At 39.3% G+C, this 24,267-nt stretch overlaps 1 protein-coding gene across 6 annotated transcripts in view; it reads left to right on the top strand.

Moving 5' to 3' along the window:
• LOC126248788 (inner nuclear membrane protein Man1) overlaps nt 1-22,750 on the top strand; it is a 374,228-nt gene extending 351,478 nt beyond the window's left edge. For 2 of the 6 annotated variants that reach the window (XM_049950171.1, XM_049950172.1), the window contains exons 11-12: nt 8,627-8,768; nt 22,251-22,748. In XM_049950171.1, the coding sequence (XP_049806128.1) occupies nt 8,627-8,748 (122 nt within the window). In that variant the 3' untranslated portion in view covers nt 8,749-8,768; nt 22,251-22,748. Of the gene's footprint in view, nt 1-189; nt 347-8,626; nt 8,769-22,250 lie in introns of those variants that run through there. The other 4 variants (XR_007545538.1, XR_007545537.1, XM_049950169.1 and 1 more) reach the window with 4 other exon arrangements.
• The last annotated feature ends 1,517 nt before the right edge of the window (nt 22,751-24,267 follow it).

Here is a 24,267-nt window from a genome sequence, read left to right as displayed (position 1 = left end):
GTAATTGGATAAGTCAGTTCAAAGGTAAGATAAATGCAATGGCGTACAACCAATAGGACCTTGTTTAGCAAAGCACTGTGGTGTTCAAACCAACTTTCAGGTTGATGACAGTTTTAATTTTTAAGATGGTTTAAAACTCAGTTACTCACAATGCTTCAGAATTTGTTAACTCACTTCTGCTTTTTGTAGATGTAGGTGCATCATTATCACAGTGTTGTCTGCTAACTAGAGTCTGCAGTGATCAGAAATCAGTCAATACCAATTGATGTCATTCAACTTCAGTCAGCTCAGCAACATTCATCAGCCACAGCACCAAGAGTCTTCTTAAGGTGCTTGTCTAGTACAGGTATTTGCAGTTTTATGCAGCTGCATTGACTTGCACAGAAAATAAATTTTTACTAATATGGTTATATGAAATCACATTAAACACATCAGTCATTTATCTGGACTAATATAATCATACTGTGTTCATTTCAGTTAGTTTACAAGCATGAGTTGATCGCACCTGAGTGTTAATTTTACATTTAACAAACGTTTTCACACTCATATTGTTCCAAACATGTTTTAATACCTGTCACCATAACAAAACCATCCAATTTCCCCCCATTTCTCTGTCACTCAATTCAGGAACCTACCAACTGTTGTACCAACAGTGCAGTCTTGAATATGGTTTCTTTACTGCATCGCAGAGCTTTCCAAACATTATCACCTAAAGGTATCGTCAAAGTGAGATGGTTCTTTAGTTAAGACAGTGGACTTGTATTCAGGAGGGGACAGTGTTTCAAATTCTTATACAGCCATCCAGATTTAGGTTTACCTTGGTTTACCTTACTCATTGAAGGCAAATGTTGGGATGATTCCTTTGAAGAGGACCTGGCCAATTCCCTTCACGTCTTTGAGACTGTGTTCCCATCTCTAATGACCTCAGTGTCCATGATATCTTAAACACTAACTTTCCTTTCATTTTATCTAAGACACACAAACCTAAAATGAAAATTTATACATTTATAGTTAATACTGATTCTTTACAGAGACTGATGTGTTTCAGACTAATACATCCACACCCATGGCACAACATACAAATTTTGTATAGCCACAGTGACTTCAATAACATTCTGTACCCAATTGCATTGTATCAGAATAGCACTGGATGTAATTTTGGATTCTGTCCTGGCAAATTATTTTCGTATGAAGCTAAAATTTATTGGTACTGGTAGCTACAAAGAAGTTAATGGCCAATTAATTACTGATTTTAGTATACAAGGGATGACCAACAAAGTTCTTGTAATCCATATGTTTATGGCTATTTTTCAATGTAGTCCCCTTTCAGAGCCACACATTTTTGCCACTGGTGCTGGTCCATTATCCCTCCTTGTAGAACATTTCTTCCTGCATGCCAAGGCCTCCAGTGCAGCCATGACATCATCATCTGATCAAAAGTGGGTTCCAGTTAGTTGTTTGTTGACCTTAGGGAAGAGATGAAAGTCAGAGGGTGTCATATCAGGTGAATAAGGTGGGTGCTGAAGCAGTTCAAAGCCACAGGACTCATTGATGGCAGACATTGTAATGACAGGTGTGTGCACGGACACATTGCCCTGATGAAACAGCACTCGTTTTGTCGACATCCCGACGCATTTCACTTTGATGTTCTCCCTCAAATGTATTATAGTTGAGCAGCATAATATGCTCTGCTCACTGTTTCACCTTTCTGAGGTATTCAGCTGAGGTGACTGACTTGACCTTTTTGGGTTAGACGAGGAGATGTGTTTCCACTGTTTTGATTGAACTTTGGATTCATTGTCAGAAAACACAGGACCTGCCACAAAAAGGGTCAGGTTTTCGGTGGACATAACGTGTCTCTAGCATGTGTTTTCTGCTGTCAACATTCTTGGGACCCATTGACATGAGACCTCGTGCATGAAGTACAACTCTTATGTGTCCAATGTGTTCCTGAGATATGTCCACTCGCTCAGCAATATAAGTGTTCTGTCATACACCGGTCTGCCATGATAATATCCTGAATTGCAGTGACATTTTCCTCTGTACTGGTCGTTACCAGTCTTTTACTGCGAGGTGTATCTTGGACAGAGGTGTTGTCTTGCCTGAATTCAGCCATCCACTTATTCATAGTGGATTAGGAAGGGGAATCCTCCCCTAATGTTTCCATCATGTCATTGTGGGTCTCCTGTCCACCCTTGCCGTTTTTCAGCAGTGTTTTATGACCACATGCTTGCTCTCTCTACCCATTTTTCAACAGTTTACACCTTAGACACTTCAAAATCCAATATCTAGGGAAAAAATTAATGAAACATTTTGTGTGTAACCTAGCAGAGGAATATACTATCAGTTGCTAACCTGACATTCAGCTAAGGGAAGTATTTCATGGGTGAGCCAAGAACTTTTCAGTCCCTCCTCATATATGATCGATTGGTGACATGTCCAGCAAAAGGATGGCTAAAGATGAGTAGTATTTATATGGTAGTGAAGTCCCTGCAATCTTGTTGCATCTTCAGAGTCTTTGGACTACCATTTCATTCAATCACTCCCTCCTCCCCCCCTCCCCTCCACCCCCCTCCTTCAGTCATTTGATCCAACTCTAACTCTGTAATTTGCTTGTATACAATCTTTTTAATTCATGAATCATGAGAACTTCTGCTGTTCTGTTAGTTTGCTGATAGCAGTATGCTACTTGTGTCAGTATCCTTTTTCTCATTTTTAGTATAAAGGGTACTAAGGACTCAAAACATGTTAATTTATGCTGAACTAAAATCTCCTGCACATTTTTTCGTTCTTTCAAGTATAATTCCATTTTTCATGGTATTGTAATTTTAATATCTTTGTGTATTATGTGATAAAATGACACAGAAAACCTGATGCAGAAGGATTTTATATGTGCCATATAGTGAGGACAGTAAAGTTTTATTACAGAAACATTCCTTATGGAGAAATTTTAATTCTCCATTTGTAGTTGCCATCTCAGGTTAAAGCGTTTTCTATCAAATCTTTGTTACTTGCATTGTATGTGATGGTACTGTAACTGTCTATATTTTGTTTCATGTGTCATGGCACGGGGTGAAAGTCTGGAGACGACAATCCCACAGTTCTAACGAGATTTTATGGTAATGTTTGTAAAATCTGCTTGAAAAAAAATTATGAGAGCTATTCAAATACCACCACAAATACATCAAGTTGAACCTGAAATACTTTAATAGTGAAGTGTACATGCCACCAATGTCTTACACACACTGCAGAATTCAAGATAAACAGTGTTTTACCAATGCAGAACACACAATCACATCTCAAAAATGAGAAATAATGGTACAAAACATCAAATATTATAAACTGTTGGTTTATACCGAGAAGCAGAAGTGTAGTGTAATATACTAGAATGGGAAAAACAGTACACACCTAAACTATGAACTCATAACCCACATGCAAATGTAAATACCTTTAACGAAAAACGCTGTTTGCCAGAAGACCAAATAGAGAGAGGAAATCAAGCCATAAACTGTGCTTAGAATCCAGTGGTGATTACTAACAGTGATCAACTGCAGTCTCATATTATATGTGATTTTAGGCATGTACCAACACAATTCATATGTAAGGAAACTGACTTGGCACACATAGCTAATGCACTGGAATATAAAATGGAACCAATTTCTGTGTTTGAATGTGCTAAATGTGGAAATAATGCTAAAAATCTATAAAGCTTGATAACCACTTTGTGCTGAATACAGTTACTGATCACATACATTCTAATGTTATACACACAATATAACGCCTAAAACAACTTCAGAGCCTAAGATCAAATTACCAGTCAGTGGAATCAGGCCAGCGCAAGCTACTTTATGTGTACAAGACAAAAACAAAAGGAACAACAGTCCCTTACCTACCAAACATTTCTGGGGAGAAGGAATGTACTAATATTAAAGTGACAGTCACAGAATAGACCTGTGCAGAAACTACAAGGGAAATTAGGACTTCATACCAGGTACAAGTATAGTAATATCTTGTGCTCATCCAAAAAGAGGTTGTAAGAAATTCTGGAAACTTGACGAGAAGTTTCAGTGCATGTGATACTCTAGCTGTGATTTGGGAGTGGGGGGAGGGGGAAGTGTGTCAGGTGACACCAACAAAGCTCTAGAACTAAACATGAGGCATGTGGTTGAACTACAGGAACCAATAATCGCTGTAAGTCACAAAATGAAGGTCATTGTTAATCCTATAGCCAGGGGATGATATATGTGAATCATTTAAATAGTGGAAGCTCCATCTCACTGAAACACCTATTGTTGCAAAATGTGCCTGTGACAGAAGAATTGCTATGAACTTTGACATAGTGTCTAACCAGAAACCATTTCTCACCAGATGGTTCCCACCTAAACAAATGTGGCAAGAAACTTATTTACAATAGTGTGGCCTTACTAAAATCTGTGGACAAAAATAAAAAATTGGAAAAAACAGCTACTTATGAGCAACAGAATCACAGTAAACAAGCCAGAAGTTAAAAAGTGTAATAGTGGTTATGCTGTTCAAACAACAATAGGCCAATGGGTCAAAAAATCACTGATGGGAAATGGACTCACTTTGAGGTCCCAAACTAGCCAGGTAACAACTCGAATGCAGCTCTCCTAACAAGCAGAAGAGTGAATATGGAAAGTGCTCACATACAAGCCAAGTGAGCCTCTAGCCTGTCCTATCTGTAAAACGAACAAAGAAACATCTGGGAGATGGGCTTGCACCCAAGGATGTCCAACAGTGCCAGCACAACAGCTCTGAAGTCAGTATTTATGGAATACAGTATAATTTAAACTCAAGGTCAGTGACACAGTACATATGACTCCAAACCTCTATAGTAAACTCAATACAAAACTCAAAATTTACTTTCAGATTAAAAACAGCCTTGGTTGTGAAATTATTTAATGTCAATGACATGTTTCGCCCTTTTGAGTCATCATTAGATTGTCTGTAAAAACAAGAAACCAATCAGTTTTTAACAGAGGTAGGGGCATGGCCTTATCTTGCATGACTACCTAGGTAAAATGAACTGAAAGTAATAGAAACTTACGTAATAGTAGGTGGATATAAAACCCATCTGTCATATAACCATATAAAATAGAAAATGGATGCAACAGTAACTGGATATATAATCCATCCATCATGAAACCACACAAAATGTAAGGTGGACCCAGTTAAAAGAAAAGAAAGCCACTAGTATATCATCATGAAGGTACAGAAAAGTGGCGGACAGATTTCTTTGACACATTGCATGTTACCTTGAACACACCAGCTGACACTGCCATAGTAATATAAAATAGGACCACACTTGCGAAAATAAAGGCATTATAAGTTACATGGACCACAATGTCTTTTTGGTGTGCACACAAAATTTACTGTCACAATGTGCTGTCCTTACCCGTTAAAATTGAAGACTTAAACATTTTGTTAACCAGTGAGCCAAGCGATATCTCAGTATATGTCCTGCAGAGCATTGACTCTGCACCAACATAATGAAGTTAATTTCACATTCAGATTTCAAATTCTGTAGGCACTACTCCAGAATCAATAACGCACATGGTGAGGCATCCATCCTTACAAAACAGCATATTGAATCTGACACAATACCTACCCTAAAAGAAATAGGAAAAGACAATATCTTTGAAAGAGCAACCATAAAATTTGCAAACCTGAATCTCATTGTAGCAACAGTTTACCGTCCACCCTGGAAGTAATCTTAATGATTTCCTGCATAAACTGGACTTGTTTTTAAGAAATGCAAACATGATGTAATTGTGTGTTTCGTGACTTTAAAATTGACTTTCTCACCCAAAATAGAAACAGTGACAGTGAACAATTGTGTAAAACATTATAATCTGTATGGATTGGCAAATGAGCCCACTGGAATAACACCTACATTGAAGACTCTTAGATCCAATTCTTGTAAATAGAAGTAAACTTCACCCAACACTACAAGTATGTAATGCAGGATTTAGTGACTCCTAAGCTGTCATACTAAATGTCGATGTAAACAAAGATTCTTCAAATCCAATCCCTCATAAATTTTTCTGGAGGTATTTCACTCGGGACAGCTTGAACTAATTAGTCTCCTTAGTAAAGAAAAGTGGGAAAAGGTGTATTGTGATGTCAGCCAAAAATGTAACGTATTTCGTGACATAATGGTGCACCATTTTGAAGAGGCAGTTCCACAAAAAACAGTGAGGGGAAACAAGACTTTGGTTACTCCAAGTATAAAAAAAAATTCCTGCCAAAATTTAGAGAATACTCATAAGTTATGCATCTAAAGTAATGACTCCTCTAAACTGCTCAAATTCTATAAAAAGCTATACATGTATCCTAACAGGGGTCATAAGACAGGTTACAAGGCTGCATGATGATGAGTAAATTGACAAAGCCAACAACAAAGTAAAAGCAATGTGAAATATAAAAAGGGAAAGAGTGGTAACAAAGCAAGGCACATAAACATAAAAATTAAACACGACAATGAAATGATAACTAATCTTACTCTGTTGTGACCACTTTCAACAAATTCTTTACAAGCATAGCAAAAGAATTGGTTAAAAATAACCCAAACACTAAATATCAATCAGTAAACCAGAAAATTCATTTGTGTACAGAGTCAATATTCATTATAACAGTCACTAAAGATGACTATATAAAAACAAATCCTTTGCAGTTTCCATTGGTGGTATTACAGCAACTATCATGAAGAAGTGTGCTCATACTCTTGCTGAAACACTTACTCACCTCTGCAACTATTCTTTCCCAGCTGGTACAACTGCATTAAAATAATAATATATCTTCCATATACAGAACAACCCACTATGGGCATGTGTCTAGATCTGCCAAAGGCTTTTCCCAAAGTGGATTTTAGGATATTGCTGATAAAAATTGACAGTATGGTAGACACAGAAAAACAACTCAATTCAGTAAATGAAATTCGACTTGAGCTTAAATGTAGATGCTCACAGAACCAATATATTTGCACGTGATACAACTGTACTTCTCAAAGGGGACAACATAATGCTGTTAAGAAAGCTGTGAACTTGGCTATGGAACAGTTCAGTAACTGGGCTATAAACAACAGACTAACCATTAGCACCAAAAAGGCAGTTCATGAATATTCACACGATACAAAACACAAACCCCTCTCAATAACTTTTAACAGTAAATAACCAACCAATAAAAAATCACTGAATTTAAATTTCTGGGTCTATGGTTACAAGGTAAACTGAAATATAATATTGATCAACTAAAAGCTAAAATACGTACTAGCTGTTACGCATTAAGTGTGCTGTAAGCATATACTAGTCAGAAAACAGTAAAAAGTGCATACCATATACATGTATAGACTTCCCTAAGATATGGTCTGATATTCCAGTGTAATTCTCCATCTGTCCTTAGTACTTTTAGAATCCAGAAGAGTGTCATCAGGATCATTAATGGAAGCAAAACTACATACTCTTGCAAACCAATTTTCAGAAAACTAGAGGGCCTAACACTACATTGCTTATAAATTCTCGGGACTGTAAAGTTCTTTAAAAAACCTCTTGGTGCTCAACTAGATGCAGACTTAAAAAAAAAAAAAACACTGAAATTTACAAACATTACACTAGAATAAATTCAAACCGGGGTGTGTTACATGTTAATACACAGCTTTATCAAAATGGAGCATTCCATATGGACCTCCAGCTGCTCAATGAGCTCCCCACAAGTATAAATGCTACTGCAGGCAATACACATTTTTGTAAAGCAATGAAGTTTTATTTACAATACTGCAGTGCCAGTATGTTTCAGAAATACGATGCTCACAATAAGCAGGAAAGCCAGGTTAGAGTCTCAGTCTGGCCCAAATTTTCATTGTTGTCATTCCATTATACAGCTGATGGTTTTCCATCTTGGCAACTGTGAATACATTTTATGAAGTCTTATTTGCTGTGTCACTGGTTTTACTCTATAACAAATGCCTAGAACTGTAAATGTGCTGGCTATGGTTACATATAACACATGAACTATTTAGTGAACCAGATCTTCTATAAACCTGCTACAGTGTATTGTAAACCATAATCTGCCCGTTGTAAATATTAACATGTTTTGTCTGACATCTGTTACTCATTGTACAGTATCAAATCACATGGACCAAATCAATGAATATTTTATCATTTGTTGCTTCTTGACATTTAAAAAATCTTATATGGTCCTATTTACCTCAACCTCATAGCAAATCTGAAATGATATAATATTCATTAGTAACATACAAACACATTCTATAGATTTACATACTAATCTTTCTTACTGGTTATGATTAATTATTTCAGTCATAATTTCAGTTATTGTTGAGAAAACTGAACACTGTTGTTTATTATGTTTGAATTATCTAACTATGTATTTTAGTTAAAATGTGCCACTATATGACTTGAAACTGTATGCATTTAAACATTTGCAGTATTTAGCTAGAGGAGAGTTCCAGAAATTAAACTAAATATTTTGTATTATTTACTATTGTTGGTCACTTGTTATTTGATACAAAACTCTAAATTTTTCACGGATAAACTTTAATTATTTCTCATATCACTGCCTTAAAAGTTTTGCTGTTTTTATTTTACAGCACACCTTGTCACAGTCAAATACCTTAGGATTGAAAGATACCATGAACGCTTTCCTGAAGCAGTGAATGCTAAAACTGTACTGAAGCCTTCCAACAATCAAAGATTGTCCTTGGGAGACTAGCATCATTACAAATTCTTATGGTATGTTTTGAGAGTAGCCAGTGTAAGCTAATTTGAAATACGCCCAATTCAGACATTAGTTTTCCTAATTGGTGGCTTCTCATACATAAGTATTCTTACAGTAAATATTATTGTATAATACATACAGTCTTAGTCTCCTTGTATTGTTTTTAACCCACTACTTTATAGTGAAAGAAGGCATACATAATTTTGTGTGGCCTTCTAAATATGAATGAAAATTACATATTTAATTTTTCGCTTGCTGCCTGAGATTCCTTTACAGTATTGTACTGTGATTATTTTCTTAAAGTTATTTAATATATTGTTGCAGTGTTAAGAGTTTTCATTTTTTAATGTTATTCAAATAAGGTAAAGGTTAAAATAGCACTGACAAAATAAGATCTGGAATGGTAGTGGTAAATGATAGCTGGAAGCTGTCGAAAAATACACACATTATGTACTGTTCCAACAGAATGTGATATTGACTGAAATATTGACATCAGAAAGAGTGCTACATGGGAGCCAAGCAGAAAAGTGACATAGGAATATACACATAGAGGCTATAAAGTAAAGTGGAAGACTTGTAAGCAGTTGAAACGATTCTCCTTATGGTACTCAAACCCAGACATCTGTCGTCCACAGGCAATACTCTCCTGTTGAGGCACCCAAGCATGCCTCCCAAATCAACTTAGATCATAAGTCCATCAATATCTAATCCCTATTCCTACTAAACTTAATTTTTCTAGTCAGTTTTAATTTTTACAAGTGTCCAATGTAATACATACACTGTCAAGAGTAAAACTGTCTCATATCAGTTATAATGGTGGTGCGGTGAAGTCAAAACTCTCAGTTGGATCCATTATCATGGATAAATTGCTTGCGGGGTCAACAACTGTGGTCTGGGGATTAGTGCTGCTGTAGTGGTGAGTACATAACAAAGCTGGTGGTGGGGCAATGTGCTGTGGCAACGAACAATGTACCACGTGAAACTTCAGCCAGTAGCATCATTGTATCACATCTGTCTGTACTGTGCACTTTGGGGTGCGTAAAGAATTTCTAGGGTTGATTTTCGTGTTAGTTTAGCTATTGTTAGGGTATTAGCCACTATAATATTCATTATGAGTAACATAAAGCAAACACAAAAACTAGCATGTTAAGAAGTGACAGCAATAGTTGTTTGTAGGGAGAATTTGAAACAGGAACATTGGCACTTAACCCAGAATTGCTAGTTAACTGGGCAGGCAATGGCTGGAATATTTGATATTGGCCAGATACAGAGCACACTGGAGACACTGTGAAGTATTCTTTGTCTCTCTCTACAGAATGTGTTGCACAGGCACCTTCTTAGTTTTCACACTACTGTAGCTACTGACACAAAAGTCTTGAATTCATTTCTCAGTGTTTGCCTCATATTTTTCTGTGGTGGAAACTTCAGGCTGAATCCTCTCAGAATCCTAAAGCTAAGTTAGAATTTGTTTGAGCAAAATTCGTATACAAGCAACCAAAGTGGTGTCACAAATTGAAAGGCTTGCACCGGTCTGTTTAGTATGGCTGGTGAGCCTTTGTGAAGTTCTTGAAGGAATGGAGAGCAACCAGTGGCAATATTAAATTTTACATTGATACATGTGGCATGCTTAGATAGTTCAGTAGGAACAATACAGACCGAGAAAAGCAGATGTCAGGATTCAACCCATTGTCTGATGCATAGTTTTAACTTGTGATCAGCACGGTTTCTGCAAAGAATAAAGGAATTTCATCTCAGATTAGCAAATAATTCTGAACATTAGAGAGCTTGACTGAAAGGAAAAGATATATAAAAATAATTGGGGGGGGGGGGGGGGGGTTAACGGAGAAAAGATCTCAGTTGGAAACACATTTTTACATTAAGGGTTTTTATTTCTTAAAGCATTGTTATAGTTATTAATTCACTGCTTTGTTACCTTGGCTGTGTAATTTATATGCAAACCAATAAATACGAGGAAAGTTGGGTGCATAGACAGCACTATTCCATCCTCTTTGCAAGCCATTCATATTTAATTTAGTGATCTTATTAATAATCATTACTACATGGATAGTTTTTGGACAGTTATACTATGTTGCAATATTATTCAGGCTACTTACATTAAATGATTAACCACATAATATACACACAGCTACAAAACTATACCATGTTGTTATATTACTGTATTATTGCACATTTCAGAACTGAGAAATTTTAAGTTATGGGAAGAATGAACCATGATATTGCTCTCTCCAAAGTGAAATTTGGCCACAGCATTTGTAAAAGGAAGCCATGGACAGTGTCCAATTGAGACCAATAGTGATTTAGCTGCCCCAATTGAGATGTTGTTTGCATATCCAAAATCTTAGAACAGGTACAGAAGAAACATGCCAAAACTTTGTAAGAGAGAATCACAGGATTAAAACAATAAGCAGAAGTGGATATATTGTTGGAAATTTGCGTAACACCACCATCAATTTTCCACAATAACATAGACAATCCACATTCCAGAACATGAAACAGAAATACTCACACAAACTGAATTACATAAGAACAATAAATTAGCCAACCCTGGAGACATCATAGTAATACTGTAGAACATCACCTCTGGCCTTGATAATGGCCTTAATTTTGTAAGCAAAAGAGCCCACAAACTTCTTCATATATGCCACATCCAGGTAAAACCATTTGTTATTGATGAGATCCTATCAAGTTACCAAATTATGGAGATGTTGATTGCTATGCTTTTCCCCTGTTCCCAATGGACTCGGGTATTTTCTATGCAATTAAAAGTGGGTGATTGAGCAGGCCAGTGGAGGTGCAATAGTGCCTGAGTGTTCCTCAAATGAGGAATATGAACACAGCTGTTGCCATCTCAGAAGATGGGAGGTTCAACAGAAAACTCATTGTGAATGTATAAGAACGACCAATACTTGGTCACTGAGAATGTTTATGGCAACCTGAATGGCTGCACCCAGTTGATGGTATGAAAGCACACAGCTGTTGCCATCTCAGAAGATGGGAGGTTCAACAGAAAACTCATTGTGAATGTATAAGAACGACCAATACTTGGTCACTGAGAATGTTTATGGCAACCTGAATGGCTGCACCCAGTTGATGGTATGAAAGCATCACAGAACCACCACCTGCCTGAACTTTACTTTCCGTGCACTGAAGATTAAAGATGTCATTGGGCTGTCAGTGCACTCGGCATCTTGCATCATTTGAAAAAGAGGTGACTCGCCAAACCGTACTACGTGCCTCCAGTCAGCTCCTGTAAAATTTATTTTTTCAGACAGTTGAAGTTCTGCACCTTTGTATACTGCTGTGAGCAGTAGCATTTTGTGAGGTACCCTACACCAGTTGTCTCTTGCATGTCATTCTCTTTGCAGTGTTCACTCAGAAACTCATAAAAAGGACCTGCACTCACTGACAGCAGCAATTCCTGTTGAGCTTGAAACTGATTATCAGAAACAAGGCATGACTCTCATCCGTGGTTGGTTGGTTGGTTGGTTGGTTGGTTCAGGGGAAGGGATCGTTGGTCCCATCAGGTTAGGGAAGGATGGAGAAGGAAGTTGGCGATACCCTTTCAAAGGAACCAACCCGTCATTTCCCTCAAGTGATTTAGCGAAATCGTGGAAAACCTAAATCAGGATGGCCGCAAGTGGGTTTGAATCATTGTCCTCCCACATGTGAGTCCAGTGTACTAACCAGTGCGCCATCTCGCTCGGTCATCAGTGGTCCCTTGCTGGTTAAGATCCTTTCACAACCACTACGAGGGGTGTTTGAAAAGTCCAAGAGGTGGCACCACCGGCGTGTATCGAGGTCATGTTTAGTTAGTAGCATCTTTGGAAAGAACGCACACCAAGTTTCAGCCATATTGGTCTATTTCTATATGTTTGGCATTCGTGTGAATCAAGGAAGTCGAGTGATTGTCAAAAAATGGACGAAAAATAATTTCGTGTGGTGATTAAACATTACTTTATGAAAGACAAAACGCCTCAGGAGACTAAAGAGAAGCTTGATAAACATTACGGTGACTCTGCACCTTTGATTAGAACAGTTTATAAGTGGTTTCAAAATTTTCGGAGTGGCCATATGGGCACAAGTGATGCTGAACGCCCTGTGGAGGTTACGACTCCAGAAATCATTGATAAAATCCATGATATGTTGATGGATGACAGAAGAGTTAAAGTGCATGGTAATCTTGAATGAATGGGTACATAATCTTTTGCATAAATATTTGGACACGAGAAAGCTATCCACAAGATGGGTTCCGCAATTGCTCACGCTTGACCAAAAATGGAATTGTGTGAAGTGTTGCAAGGATGGTTTGCAGCTGTTCAGGAAGAATCCACAGGACTTTAAGCATCATTTCGTCACTGTGGATGAAACATGGATACATTACTATACTCCTGAGACTAAACAACAGTCTAAACAATGGGTTAACAAGGGAAAATCTGCACCAAAAAAGACGAAGACCAGTCCTTCGGCCAGAAAGGTTATGGCGACTGTCTTTTGGGATTCGCAAGGGATAATCCTCATCGAATATCTGGAAAAGGGTAAAACTATTGCAGGTTCATATTATTCATTGTTATTGGACCATTTGAAAACTGAGCAGCAAGAAAAACGCTGGTGATTGGACTGCAAAAATGTCCTTTTCCATCATGACAGTGTACCAGCACACACCTCAGCAGTTGTGGTCACAAAATTAATGGAAATAGGATTCCAACTCGTTTCACATCCCCCCCTATTCTCCAGGCTTAGCTCCCTTGGACTACTATTTGTTCCCCAATTTGAAGAAATGGCTGGCGGGACAAAGATTTTATTCAAACAAGGAGGTGATTGCAGCAACTAATAGCTATTTTGCAGACTTGGACAATTCGTATAATTTGGAAGGGATCAACAAATTAGAACAGCGTTGGATGAAGTGTATAAGTCTAAAAGGAGACTATGTCGAAAAATAAAAAAGGTTTACCCCAAACACGTTAGTAGTTTTTATTTTTGCATGGACTTTTCAAACGCCCCTTGTATTCTTACACTGGGTACGTGGCTACAAGTTGTACACTGCGCCATGTACACACATTGGACAGTCCGTGTTGATACTCTAATAAATTAGGTAACTTCCTTCATGGTGTAGACTTGGGTATGTCCAAACACTCCTTTCTGCTACTCTGTCACATCTTCCATGTCCACCTCTCTTACTGTATTGATTCCATACACCCAAGTGATATGTGCACACCACTTCACTGTCATGCGTTAAGTCATCTGTGGAGGGTTATATGCTTGCCTGGTACCAGTTCCACACCATCTGCATTGCTCCAAAATGGCCTACATATCATTGTAAGGGAAAGATTGAAATTTGGTTGTATGAGCTTACCTGTGTGGTTTCGTATAGAATGCCCTTCTACTCTTATCGCATGAATGGTGCAGAGGGACAGAAAAAAATTGTTTTCAATTTTATCTTTCACCAAATTCAATGTTACTTTTCATCAAATTTAGTGTCACCTTTTGCCACATTTGGTGCTTTTCTCCTCCAAATTAGTTAATACATATTTTTGCCAAATTCATTATTATTTACTTGCAAATTTGGAGGTTTTTTGGCACATGTGGTATCATTTTCTGCCAGCCAGTGTTGTTTTTGCTAAATTTATTATTATTTATTGGAAATATTCAAAGTCTTTTGCCAAATTTTTTTGTTGTTTTTTGCCAGATGTTGTGTTGCTTTTCACCAGTTTCTTTGTCGTGTTCTGCCGGGTTCAGTGCCGTGTTCTGCCGGGTTCGGTGCCGTGTTCTGCCGGGTTCGGTGCCGGGTTCAGTGCTGTGTTGTGCCGGTTTAGGTGCAGCGTTGTGCCCTCTTCTGCCGGGTTTGTTGCCCTGTTCTGCCGGGTTTGGTGCTGTTTTTCACTGAATTCAGTGTTAGTTTTTCACCAAATTCAGCGTTGTTTACATTGCCAATTTTGGTTGTTGTTTTTTGTCCATTTTGCTGTTGTTTTTAGCCAAACTTGTTTTTCTTCTCTCTCTCTCTCTCTTTCTCTCTCTCTCTCTCTTGCAGAATTCCACATTATTTTTGCTAATTTCAGTGCTATTTTTGTCATCACATCAAAGTTGGGAAGTGAACTGTCAATTTAAAATTATGCACAAACCTAAAAAATGCAGTTTCAACATTCAATAATGATTAGTTGCATATATCAGTAAACTGCTATCCTCAGATTTAGAACATTTCAATGTTGCAAAATTACAAATTTCATGCTATCTCGTAAAAATCGCCAGTTTCGTGTTATGTGACTGAAAACCACTGATTTCATGGTATTTTTTGCATTATCATGTTTGCTTAATTCTACTGTCCTTAGTGATGCAGCATTGAGTGGACTCCACAAGTCACTAAAAGTTTTGAGGAACCGTGCTGGACCATGACCACTGTATTGCCACCTGCTACTAGCAGATACTAGTCAGAGCTGGGTGCTAGGTGCTCACATCTTGCGCAATATCACTGAAACTAGATAACCTGGTACACAATTCATTTTCACTCATGTCCATGAAGATTTCTTCAAATGATTCTTCCTCCGGCCAGAGGACGCACCATTGGGTGGTGCTTGTGGCGTATCAGTGCCAGTGTGCAACATTTTACTTAATTGCATTTTCACTTTAGGCAACAGGGTAGCAGTGTGATCATTTAGCCACATGTATTAAGAAATAACCTTTAGTAATTTTTCAGTTAGTTCTAATTTTGTTTGATATTTTATGTCATGACAACAGGAGAGCTGGTGTGGCACGACTCTATGGATTGCTGTTTTGTTTCCAGTTCGATATGATGAATGCATTTTTCATCACCTGGGACGATGTTCGATTAAAAATTGTCACGATCAACCTCGAATGTGCAAAGAATTCTACACAGATTGTCCTTTGTTGCATTGTTTGTGCCAGGCAATCTTTCAAGTCTCTTATGTGTGTCCAAGAAGATAGCTTAAGATGAAAGTATTTGTTTGATCCACCACGCATTTACTTCATATCATGTAATGTTACTGATATCCATGTTGTTAAGTGCCCCGAAAACAATGTCACCACCAAACCATTCTGACTCCATTCCTGAATTGAGGTGTGGTGGTGTATGGTCTTGCTTGAAGTTACAAATCATCTGCTGTCTACTGTAGGTGGATAGATGGACGTATGTTGTCTGACAGTAGGTTCATTCATCATTTGCAATGAGCAATGAGAGATGATATCAGCCACATCAGAGTCCTGTCCCATCCCACATGGTCGTCCTCAACACAGTAATAAGTCCACCACCTGCTTGTATGGTGCTCAGCTGGAAAGTGGCAAGTGGACTGCTTGCCTTATGTGTGTTTGGTGTGCGAATACTAAATGTCATCGGTCTAGGGGTTTCCTAGACTTCAAAACACCTAATAACAGCATTCTTACAACCATGGTAATAAGTTACCTGTGACATGTAGTGAGCAAAGATCAACATTACATAATGGCTTCTATAGAATTGTGATAGTTCTGAATGGCGTAGTACAGATTGCTATTGTTCAGCATTGACTTGGCCAGTTACTTTCTGGACTTGGGCAATATATGTGCTTTTACAATTCACAGTAGCCAATAATGATATCTGTCATCAAGATGTAGCCCACAGCAGTTGACTGTTGACAGTGGAAGTTACTTACGATGGACGTTGAATAAGTAATGCAACACATTTTTTTCTGAAAGCAGATTGATTTCATTCAGGATTCCAGTACACTATATTTTTACCCACACTTTTTGCTACAAAACACTGTTTTCAATATAATCTCCATTCAATGTGACGGCCTTACGTCACCATACTGTGAGGGCCTGTGTTCCTGCATGGCACCAGTCCACTGGTTGGAGCGTACCTTGCCATCATCCAGGTACAGCTTCCTGAGGATGCATCCTTCATTAGGCCAAACAGTTGGAAGTTGGCAAGGTGCGAGATGCGGGCTGTAGGGTGGATGAGGAAGAACATGAAGTTTTGTGAGCTCCTCTTGGGTGTGGAGAATTGGGAGAGTCCTTACATTTTCGTGGAGGAGGAGAAGTTTAATATTATCCATATTTTGTTGCTTAAAATGTAACTGTGTTCAAAACATTGGAGGTATGAATTAAACAATGCCTTCAGTCACAACTTTTTCGTGTTTTATTAACTACACGATGCATTTCGGACCCTGTGGGTCCATCACCAGGTGTAATTTGTCTTAATGCATGTTTTATTTCTTCTCCTGAATGAAGTGAAATGCATATTCCTGTCACGAAATGTTTAATGTTAGGTTATGAATTTCGTAAGTCGGACGCAGAAAATATGTGCAAAATAGTGGAAAATGAACAGTGTAAACTTACCCCATAATCCAAGGAAAGCATTTTCAACGTTTTAGTACCCGCAAACATTCTTTTCTCTGTCGTTTTAGTACATGTCACTTCATGCAGGATGTAAATTTGCACACACATGTTTATAAACATTTCACAGATGTTTTTGTACATGGTGTTGTCAAAAATGAATTTATTCGTAGTGCTAAAAATATAACTATAAACAATTGACAATGCAAGAAATAACTTTAGAATAGGTCTTTAAAATTACTGAAATAACTATGGCTTGTGAAATCTGTTTGTTCATTTAACATAGATCCTGGTTTTTTTTATTTTGTGGGGGTATATCTCCAGTTGTTCTAACAGACTTAGGGTCTTTCCATTGGGTTCGTTATGTAGTATTACCAAATTGTTTTCTAGACTGTTGATGACATGTTTCATTTCCAACATATGTTATGCAATGACTGATTTTTCGAAATTCTTGAGCCTGAAAGTACACTCCTGGAAATGGAAAAAAGAACACATTGACACCGGTGTGTCAGACCCACCATACTTGCTCCGGACACTGCAAGAGGGCTGTAAAAGCAATGATCACATGCACGGCACAGCGGACACACCAGGAACCGCGGTGTTGGCCGTCGAATGGCGCTAGTTGCGCAGCATTTGTGCACCGCCGCCGTCAGTGTCAGCCAGTTTGCCGTGGCATACGGAGCTCCATCGCAGTCTTTAACACTGGTAGCATGCCGCGACAGCGTGGACGTGAACCGTATGTGCAGTTGACGGACTTTGAATGAGGGCGTATAGTGGGCATGCGGGAGGCCGGGTGGACGTACCGCCGAATTGCTCAACACGTGGGGCGTGAGGTCTCCACAGTACATCGATGTTGTCGCCAGTGGTCGGCGGAAGGTGCACGTGCCCGTCGACCTGGGACCGGACCGCAGCGACGCACGGATGCACGCCAAGACCGTAGGATCCTACGCAGTGCCGTAGGGGACCGCACCGCCACTTCCCAGCAAATTAGGGACACTGTTGCTCCTGGGGTATCGGCGAGGACCATTCGCAACCGTCTCCATGAAGCTGGGCTACGGTCCCGCACACCGTTAGGCCGTCTTCCGCTCACGCCCCAACATCGTGCAGCCCGCCTCCAGTGGTGTCGCAACAGGCGTGAATGGAGGGACGAATGGAGACGTGTCGTCTTCAGCGATGAGAGTCGCTTCTGCCTTGGTGCCAATGATGGTCGTATGCGTGTTTGGCGCCGTGCAGGTGAGCGCCACAATCAGGACTGCATACGACCGAGGCACACAGGGCCAACACCCGGCATCATGGTGTGGGGAGCGATCTCCTACACTGGCCGTACACCACTGGTGATCGTCGAGGGGACACTGAATAGTGCACGGTACATCCAAACCGTCATCGAACCCATCGTTCTACCATTCCTAGACCGGCAAGGGAACTTGCTGTTCCAACAGGACAATGCACGTCCGCATGTATCCCGTGCCACCCAACGTGCTCTAGAAGGTGTAAGTCAACTACCCTGGCCAGCAAGATCTCCGGATCTGTCCCCCATTGAGCATGTTTGGGACTGGATGAAGCGTCGTCTCACGCAGTCTGCACGTCCAGCACGAACGCTGGTCCACCTGAGGCGCCAGGTGGAAATGGCATGGCAAGCCGTTCCACAGGACTACATCCAGCATCTCTACGATCGTCTCCATGGGAGAATAGCAGCCTGCATTGCTGCGAAAGGTGGATATACACTGTACTAGTGCCGACATTGTGCATGCTCTGTTGCCTGTGTCTATGTGCCTGTGGCTCTGACAGTGTGATCATGTGATGTATCTGACCCCAGGAATGTGTCAATAAAGTTTCCCCTTCCTGGGACAATGAATTCACGGTGTTCTTATTTCAATTTCCAGGAGTGTATTTACATGTTCTTGAAAATGGGTCTTGAAGTTTCTACCTGTTTTCCCTACATAGTAGGCAGGACAACTGGGGCATGATGCTTTGTACACTCTGCTGTTGTTGTATGTTTGTATTTGATTTTACATTATGGATGAGTAGGTTTCCTAACTTATTATTGGTGGAGAATGCAACTGTTACATTTGTTTTTCTGAAAAGGTTGGCAATTTTCTGTGATATGGGGCCCAGGTATGGGATACTGGTGAATATTTTCTCTTCTTTCACAGTGTGTCCATTTGTTGTCTTGTTTTTGTGTATTTGTCTGCTTAAATTGTCAATTGTTTTGACTGTGCAATCATTGCTTATGGCAATGCTCTTTATTGCATCTATCTCATTCTTGACAGTGTTTTCTTTTAAATTAAGGGAGTGTACTCTGTGTAGCATGGATGTAAATGCAGCATGTTTCTGTGTGGTGGGATGGTATGAAGAGTTGTCCAGTGTTATGTCTGTGTATGTGCATTTTCTGTGTATGCTGAATTTGTGTTTTTGTTGGTGGTTAGTGATTTTAAGATCCAGGAAATTTATGCTCTTGTTGTCATCATGCTCTATATGGCAGACATATTTCTCAATCATCTGGAAAGTAAGTTCTTTAATGAAGACAATAGACTCAAAAGTAAAGTAGTATATTACTGGAGATATGCTAATGACACCTTGCTGCTATTTGATGGAACAAAAGATGAGCTCGAAGAACTACTAGCAGATTTCAATTCTTTCCACAAAAACATAAAATTCACAAAAGAGCATGAGGACAACAAGAGCATAAACTTCCTGAATCTTAAAATCACCAACCACCAACAAAAACACAAGTTCAGCATACACAGAAAATGCACATACACAGACAAAACACTGGACAACTCATCATGCCATCCCACCACACAGAAACATGCTGCATTTAGGTCCATGCTACACAGAGTACACTCCCTTGATTTAGAAGAAAACACTGTCAAGAATGAGATAGATACGGTAAAGAGCATAGCCATAAGCAATTGCTACACACCTTTGAGTAACCCAGCTGGTGGATGAGTGTGTCAGCACTACCAACAGAAACTTCAGTATGAGCTGTAAGGTGTTTGATTGTGATCCATTGATCATCTCGAATGAGAGTGACCATTGGTTGCAACATTGCAGGAGTCACAACTGTGTGTGGCTAGCCAGCACACAGGAGATTAGACAGATTCGCACAACCTTGTTGCGGTGATGACAGACGCCTCGCCCAATGACTCACCACACTTTTGTTCACTCCCAGGTCTCCATAGACACCCTTCAAGCACCTACGAATATCTGCTAGGCATGCACCTCAATTACAGATGCCATTTTGTAGGGTACATATAGTGCCACAACCTATTGGAACTTCATGAAACAAGAGGGTCTGAAGTATGAATACTCCTCAATGCCCCCACAACAAATTCTGTGTCTTTTTTCAGCAGGAATTGACCGAGAAGGGAAAAGCAGTGTTGCATTACTTATTGAATGCCCCACGTATTAATCAAGGTACCCACAGTAGTGGGATTAACACTCTGAATTAGTTTGTTAACTGTTTTTGAATTACCCTAGCAAATTATATATGAGAGTACTGGTTTAAGTCTCCAGAGATATAAACAAAGTAACTTTTTACTGAAGGAAACCTATGCACAACTGTATTGTCTGTGCTTAAAGTCCAAAAAGGCTGTATTCTTGTGAAGAAAGCTCTGTTATGCAACTAGTGTTGTGTTGCACCTGATCCCCCCCCTCCTGGTTCTTCACTCTTAACGGGTTCTACTCTAGTCTTCCACATTCATCTCTTAGTTTCTCTCAATATTTCTTTGCTGTAGATAAAAAAATTCTCATTTAACATGCCCCATAAAATTTGGATAAAACCCCAAGCTTTCAATGACTGTCGTCATCACCGTTGTCAGGGACTAACTCGGACTGTTATGAAACTGGCAAGACTCCCACTTCTGTGCCTAGATTTCAAACATACTCTTATGTTTATTCATCAGACTTTACTCAACCAACACTGATATTTTTTTAAATTTCTGTACTTGAGATGGCGCTGATGTTCAACTTGGTGATCAGCTGCCTTATGTAACTGCTGCCATGCTGAAAAGGAATATTTTAAATTCCTGGTAATCTCTGGCTGAGTTTATAACTGGGCACAAATTTTCTTTAATTTTTGTGGGTGTCTAGAAGGGCAGGTCTGAGTTTAGGTGTGTTTAAGGCTCTGCCAATCTTACTTGTTGTTGCACCTCAGAATGGAAGTGGGCAGAGTTAACCTAATGTCATGGACTCAATGCCTATTCCTTCTTAACATAGTTGTCAGATGATTAAGCCTAGATCCATGGCGGTCTTTGTCTGAAGTATCCTGGCGCTGTGTATTAGGCCGTTCAGCATAGCTACCTTCTGTTCTAGTTGTTGAAAGTTATGCCCATTGTGATAATGGTCTGTGTGCATCAGTTTTTGATACAGTGTGTCCTCCATCTGCTTTCTGTACAACCAGCATATCTATGACAGACAGCTTCCCACCCTTACCTGTATCTGCTGTAAATCCTATATTTGAATGTATACTGCTTGTATGCTCACTGAACTGCTGCAGTGCCTCTTTGCCATGCAGCCAAATTAAAACTGTATCGCCTATATGTCTGAAAAAGAAGAATGGATGGATGGATGGGGGCCAGTGTTCAACACGTTTTTTGAAACCCCGATGAAAAAATTTACTGTGGTCAATGACTGTGTTGAACTCATGACTTTTCTTTCAGCCTCGAAATGGTCTCTCTGTGTACGATGGTAGCAGTAGAAAAAAAACATAAAGTTACAGGCTGATCATTTCTCCTCTGAAATTGTAAAATTATTTCAACACACCTTGATAACTATCTCTCTCTCTCTCTCTCTCTCTCTCTCTCTCTCTCTCTCTCTCTCTCTCTCTTTCTCTCTTTCTTTTGGAGGGAGGGGGGCTTTCAAAGAAAGAGCATTGAACACTACCTCATCCATCCATACTGCTCATTCATTTATGTTGGCAATGCGTGTTTATTATACACACATCAGCTTTTCAGTTTATTCTTGGCCCTGGTATGATCCACATTATACATTATCTTTACTACTACAGCCATTATATTGTTTGTAATAGTAATGATAATATTCATATACGATCAAACATGTCTCATAAAAGTTTCCCATACATTTGTAAGGAGTGTCAGTTAATTTATGAGACTCAACAGTGTAGTTTTTTTTTTTTTTTTTCCTCTTTGCAGGTTGTGTTGCTGGACGAGTGCCATAGAGTGGTGGTACTGTGCATTTGTTGAGCTGAGTGATTTCCCAATAACCACATATCCTTATAATTAAAGACAAGTGTTTATTATTAGTCTTCATGTTGGTATTTTAGAGATTCCAACACATGCCTGATAAATATGGTTACAGTGATATAGTAAGGTTTACTGCAGCACTTGTGATTTTTTAAATAACTTCTTTTGTGGGAGCTGCAGAAGTTCTGTTGCTGCAAAATTTGTAGCATGTATCTGAATGACGTTTTCCTTGTATCTGTGTATAATTGAGCCACAGCACTGGAATATAATTTTTCAAGTGATTAGGGTATACTAATTTTGTGTTCAAAGATGTATATTTGGCTTTTGATTGTATGTATGCCTCCTGTATCTCTGTTTCCATAAGTTGAAATGTGATAATGCTAACACTGTTAAAGAAATTTTGACACTATATGAAAGAGTGCTATTTTTTATATGTGGTGTACTTTAACAATTTTATTACATTTAAAATAAGAGATCTGAACTGTTCTTATTCATGAAAAGCATTTACCACCTCAGCCATCACCTTCCTTAAAATCCCATTGTACTGCAGAAAATTTGTCAAGGTTATGAAATTTCATTGATGTTTTACTTTATCAAAATAAATATTTTGTTCATATTTGAGGAAAGATGGAAAGTAGATATGTATACTCTCTCAAGCAAGGAAAAACAAGTAACTTGAACACAAACTACTGAAAAATTAGCTAGACTATAAACCTGTATCCATCAGTTACATGTTTCATTTCTTGAACATAATGCTTGTATCTGAAAGATTGAATTCAGGCTTTGTGGTGTGTTGTAGCATATGATTGACCTTATCATTCTTGTTATTAAATGTTTCTTACCTCCTGGAATCTTCATCACATGATACTGCACACACATTCAATTCCCAACCCACCTCATGCTGTGTTTCACTTACCTGGATGTCTGTTATGTGACCGCATGTAATATCAGCCAGATACTCCGGTTGTGACTTCCTACTTCCTTGTAATCTGAATACTTTGGGTTAGATTCACAAACATGCAGTCAAAACCTCAATACCTGCCCACATGAACTGTTGCAAGTACATTCTCATGCTGGAATGTGATGTGTGTGCTCTTTTCTTTAATTTTATCAATGTCTGATGAATATTAAACAGCATCCAAAAAATATGAAGTCGAGGAATGCGTTTGCAGAGCCCTATTTAAAATGCCTGTCGTAATCTTTCATTCCTACATTAAATTTCTAGTTTTTGTGTATCTGATCAGTTCTTAAGAGAATTTTGCACTTTGAGTAATACAAGCAGATCTTTTCTGGCGCTACTTTAAACCAAAAACTTTTGATACAGCCCTTAGGGCCTCAGCATTTGTTTGCTGGATATAGACTTGGTGACCCTGGGGCTACTGACCTGGGGACTAGTAAGTGCCACCAGTCCTCTCTCACAGTAAGCTCTGGATGTACTTAAACCACTATACATTGCAGTGGTGGAATCTTCCACAGGGAATGGGGATCATGGCTTGACTACCTCCATGTTGCGTGCCGATGAGATGCATGGCTGTTTAGGTGGAACAGTCATTACTAGGCAGTCTCAGAGGAGACTACCACTCCTCAACTGTATAATACTTACTCAGGCAAGAGGGGCTCTGTCTGAGTGGACCATTATTTCCCTAGCTACTCATGGGACTGCCAACGGCCTTGCCACAGTGGTAACATCGGTTCCCGTCAGATCACAGAAGTTAAGTGCTGTTGGGCTGGGCTAGCACTTGGATGGGTGACCATCCGGTCTGCCGAACACTGTTGGCAAGTGGGGTGCACTCAGCCCTTATGAGGTAAACTGAGGAGCTACTTGATTGAGAAGTAGCGGCTCCTGACATACGGCTGAGAGAGCGGTGTGCTGACCACATGCCCCTCCATATCCGCATCCAGCGACGCCTATGAGCTGAGGTTGACATGGCGGCCAGTCAGTACCGTTGGGCCTGCATGGCCTGTT

This window comes from Schistocerca nitens, chromosome 3, assembly GCF_023898315.1.
Source record: "Schistocerca nitens isolate TAMUIC-IGC-003100 chromosome 3, iqSchNite1.1, whole genome shotgun sequence".
Classification (NCBI taxonomy): Eukaryota; Metazoa; Arthropoda; class Insecta; order Orthoptera; family Acrididae; genus Schistocerca; species Schistocerca nitens.
Note: the sequence above shows the minus strand (reverse complement) of the source record. Positions and strands in the feature narration are given on the sequence as shown.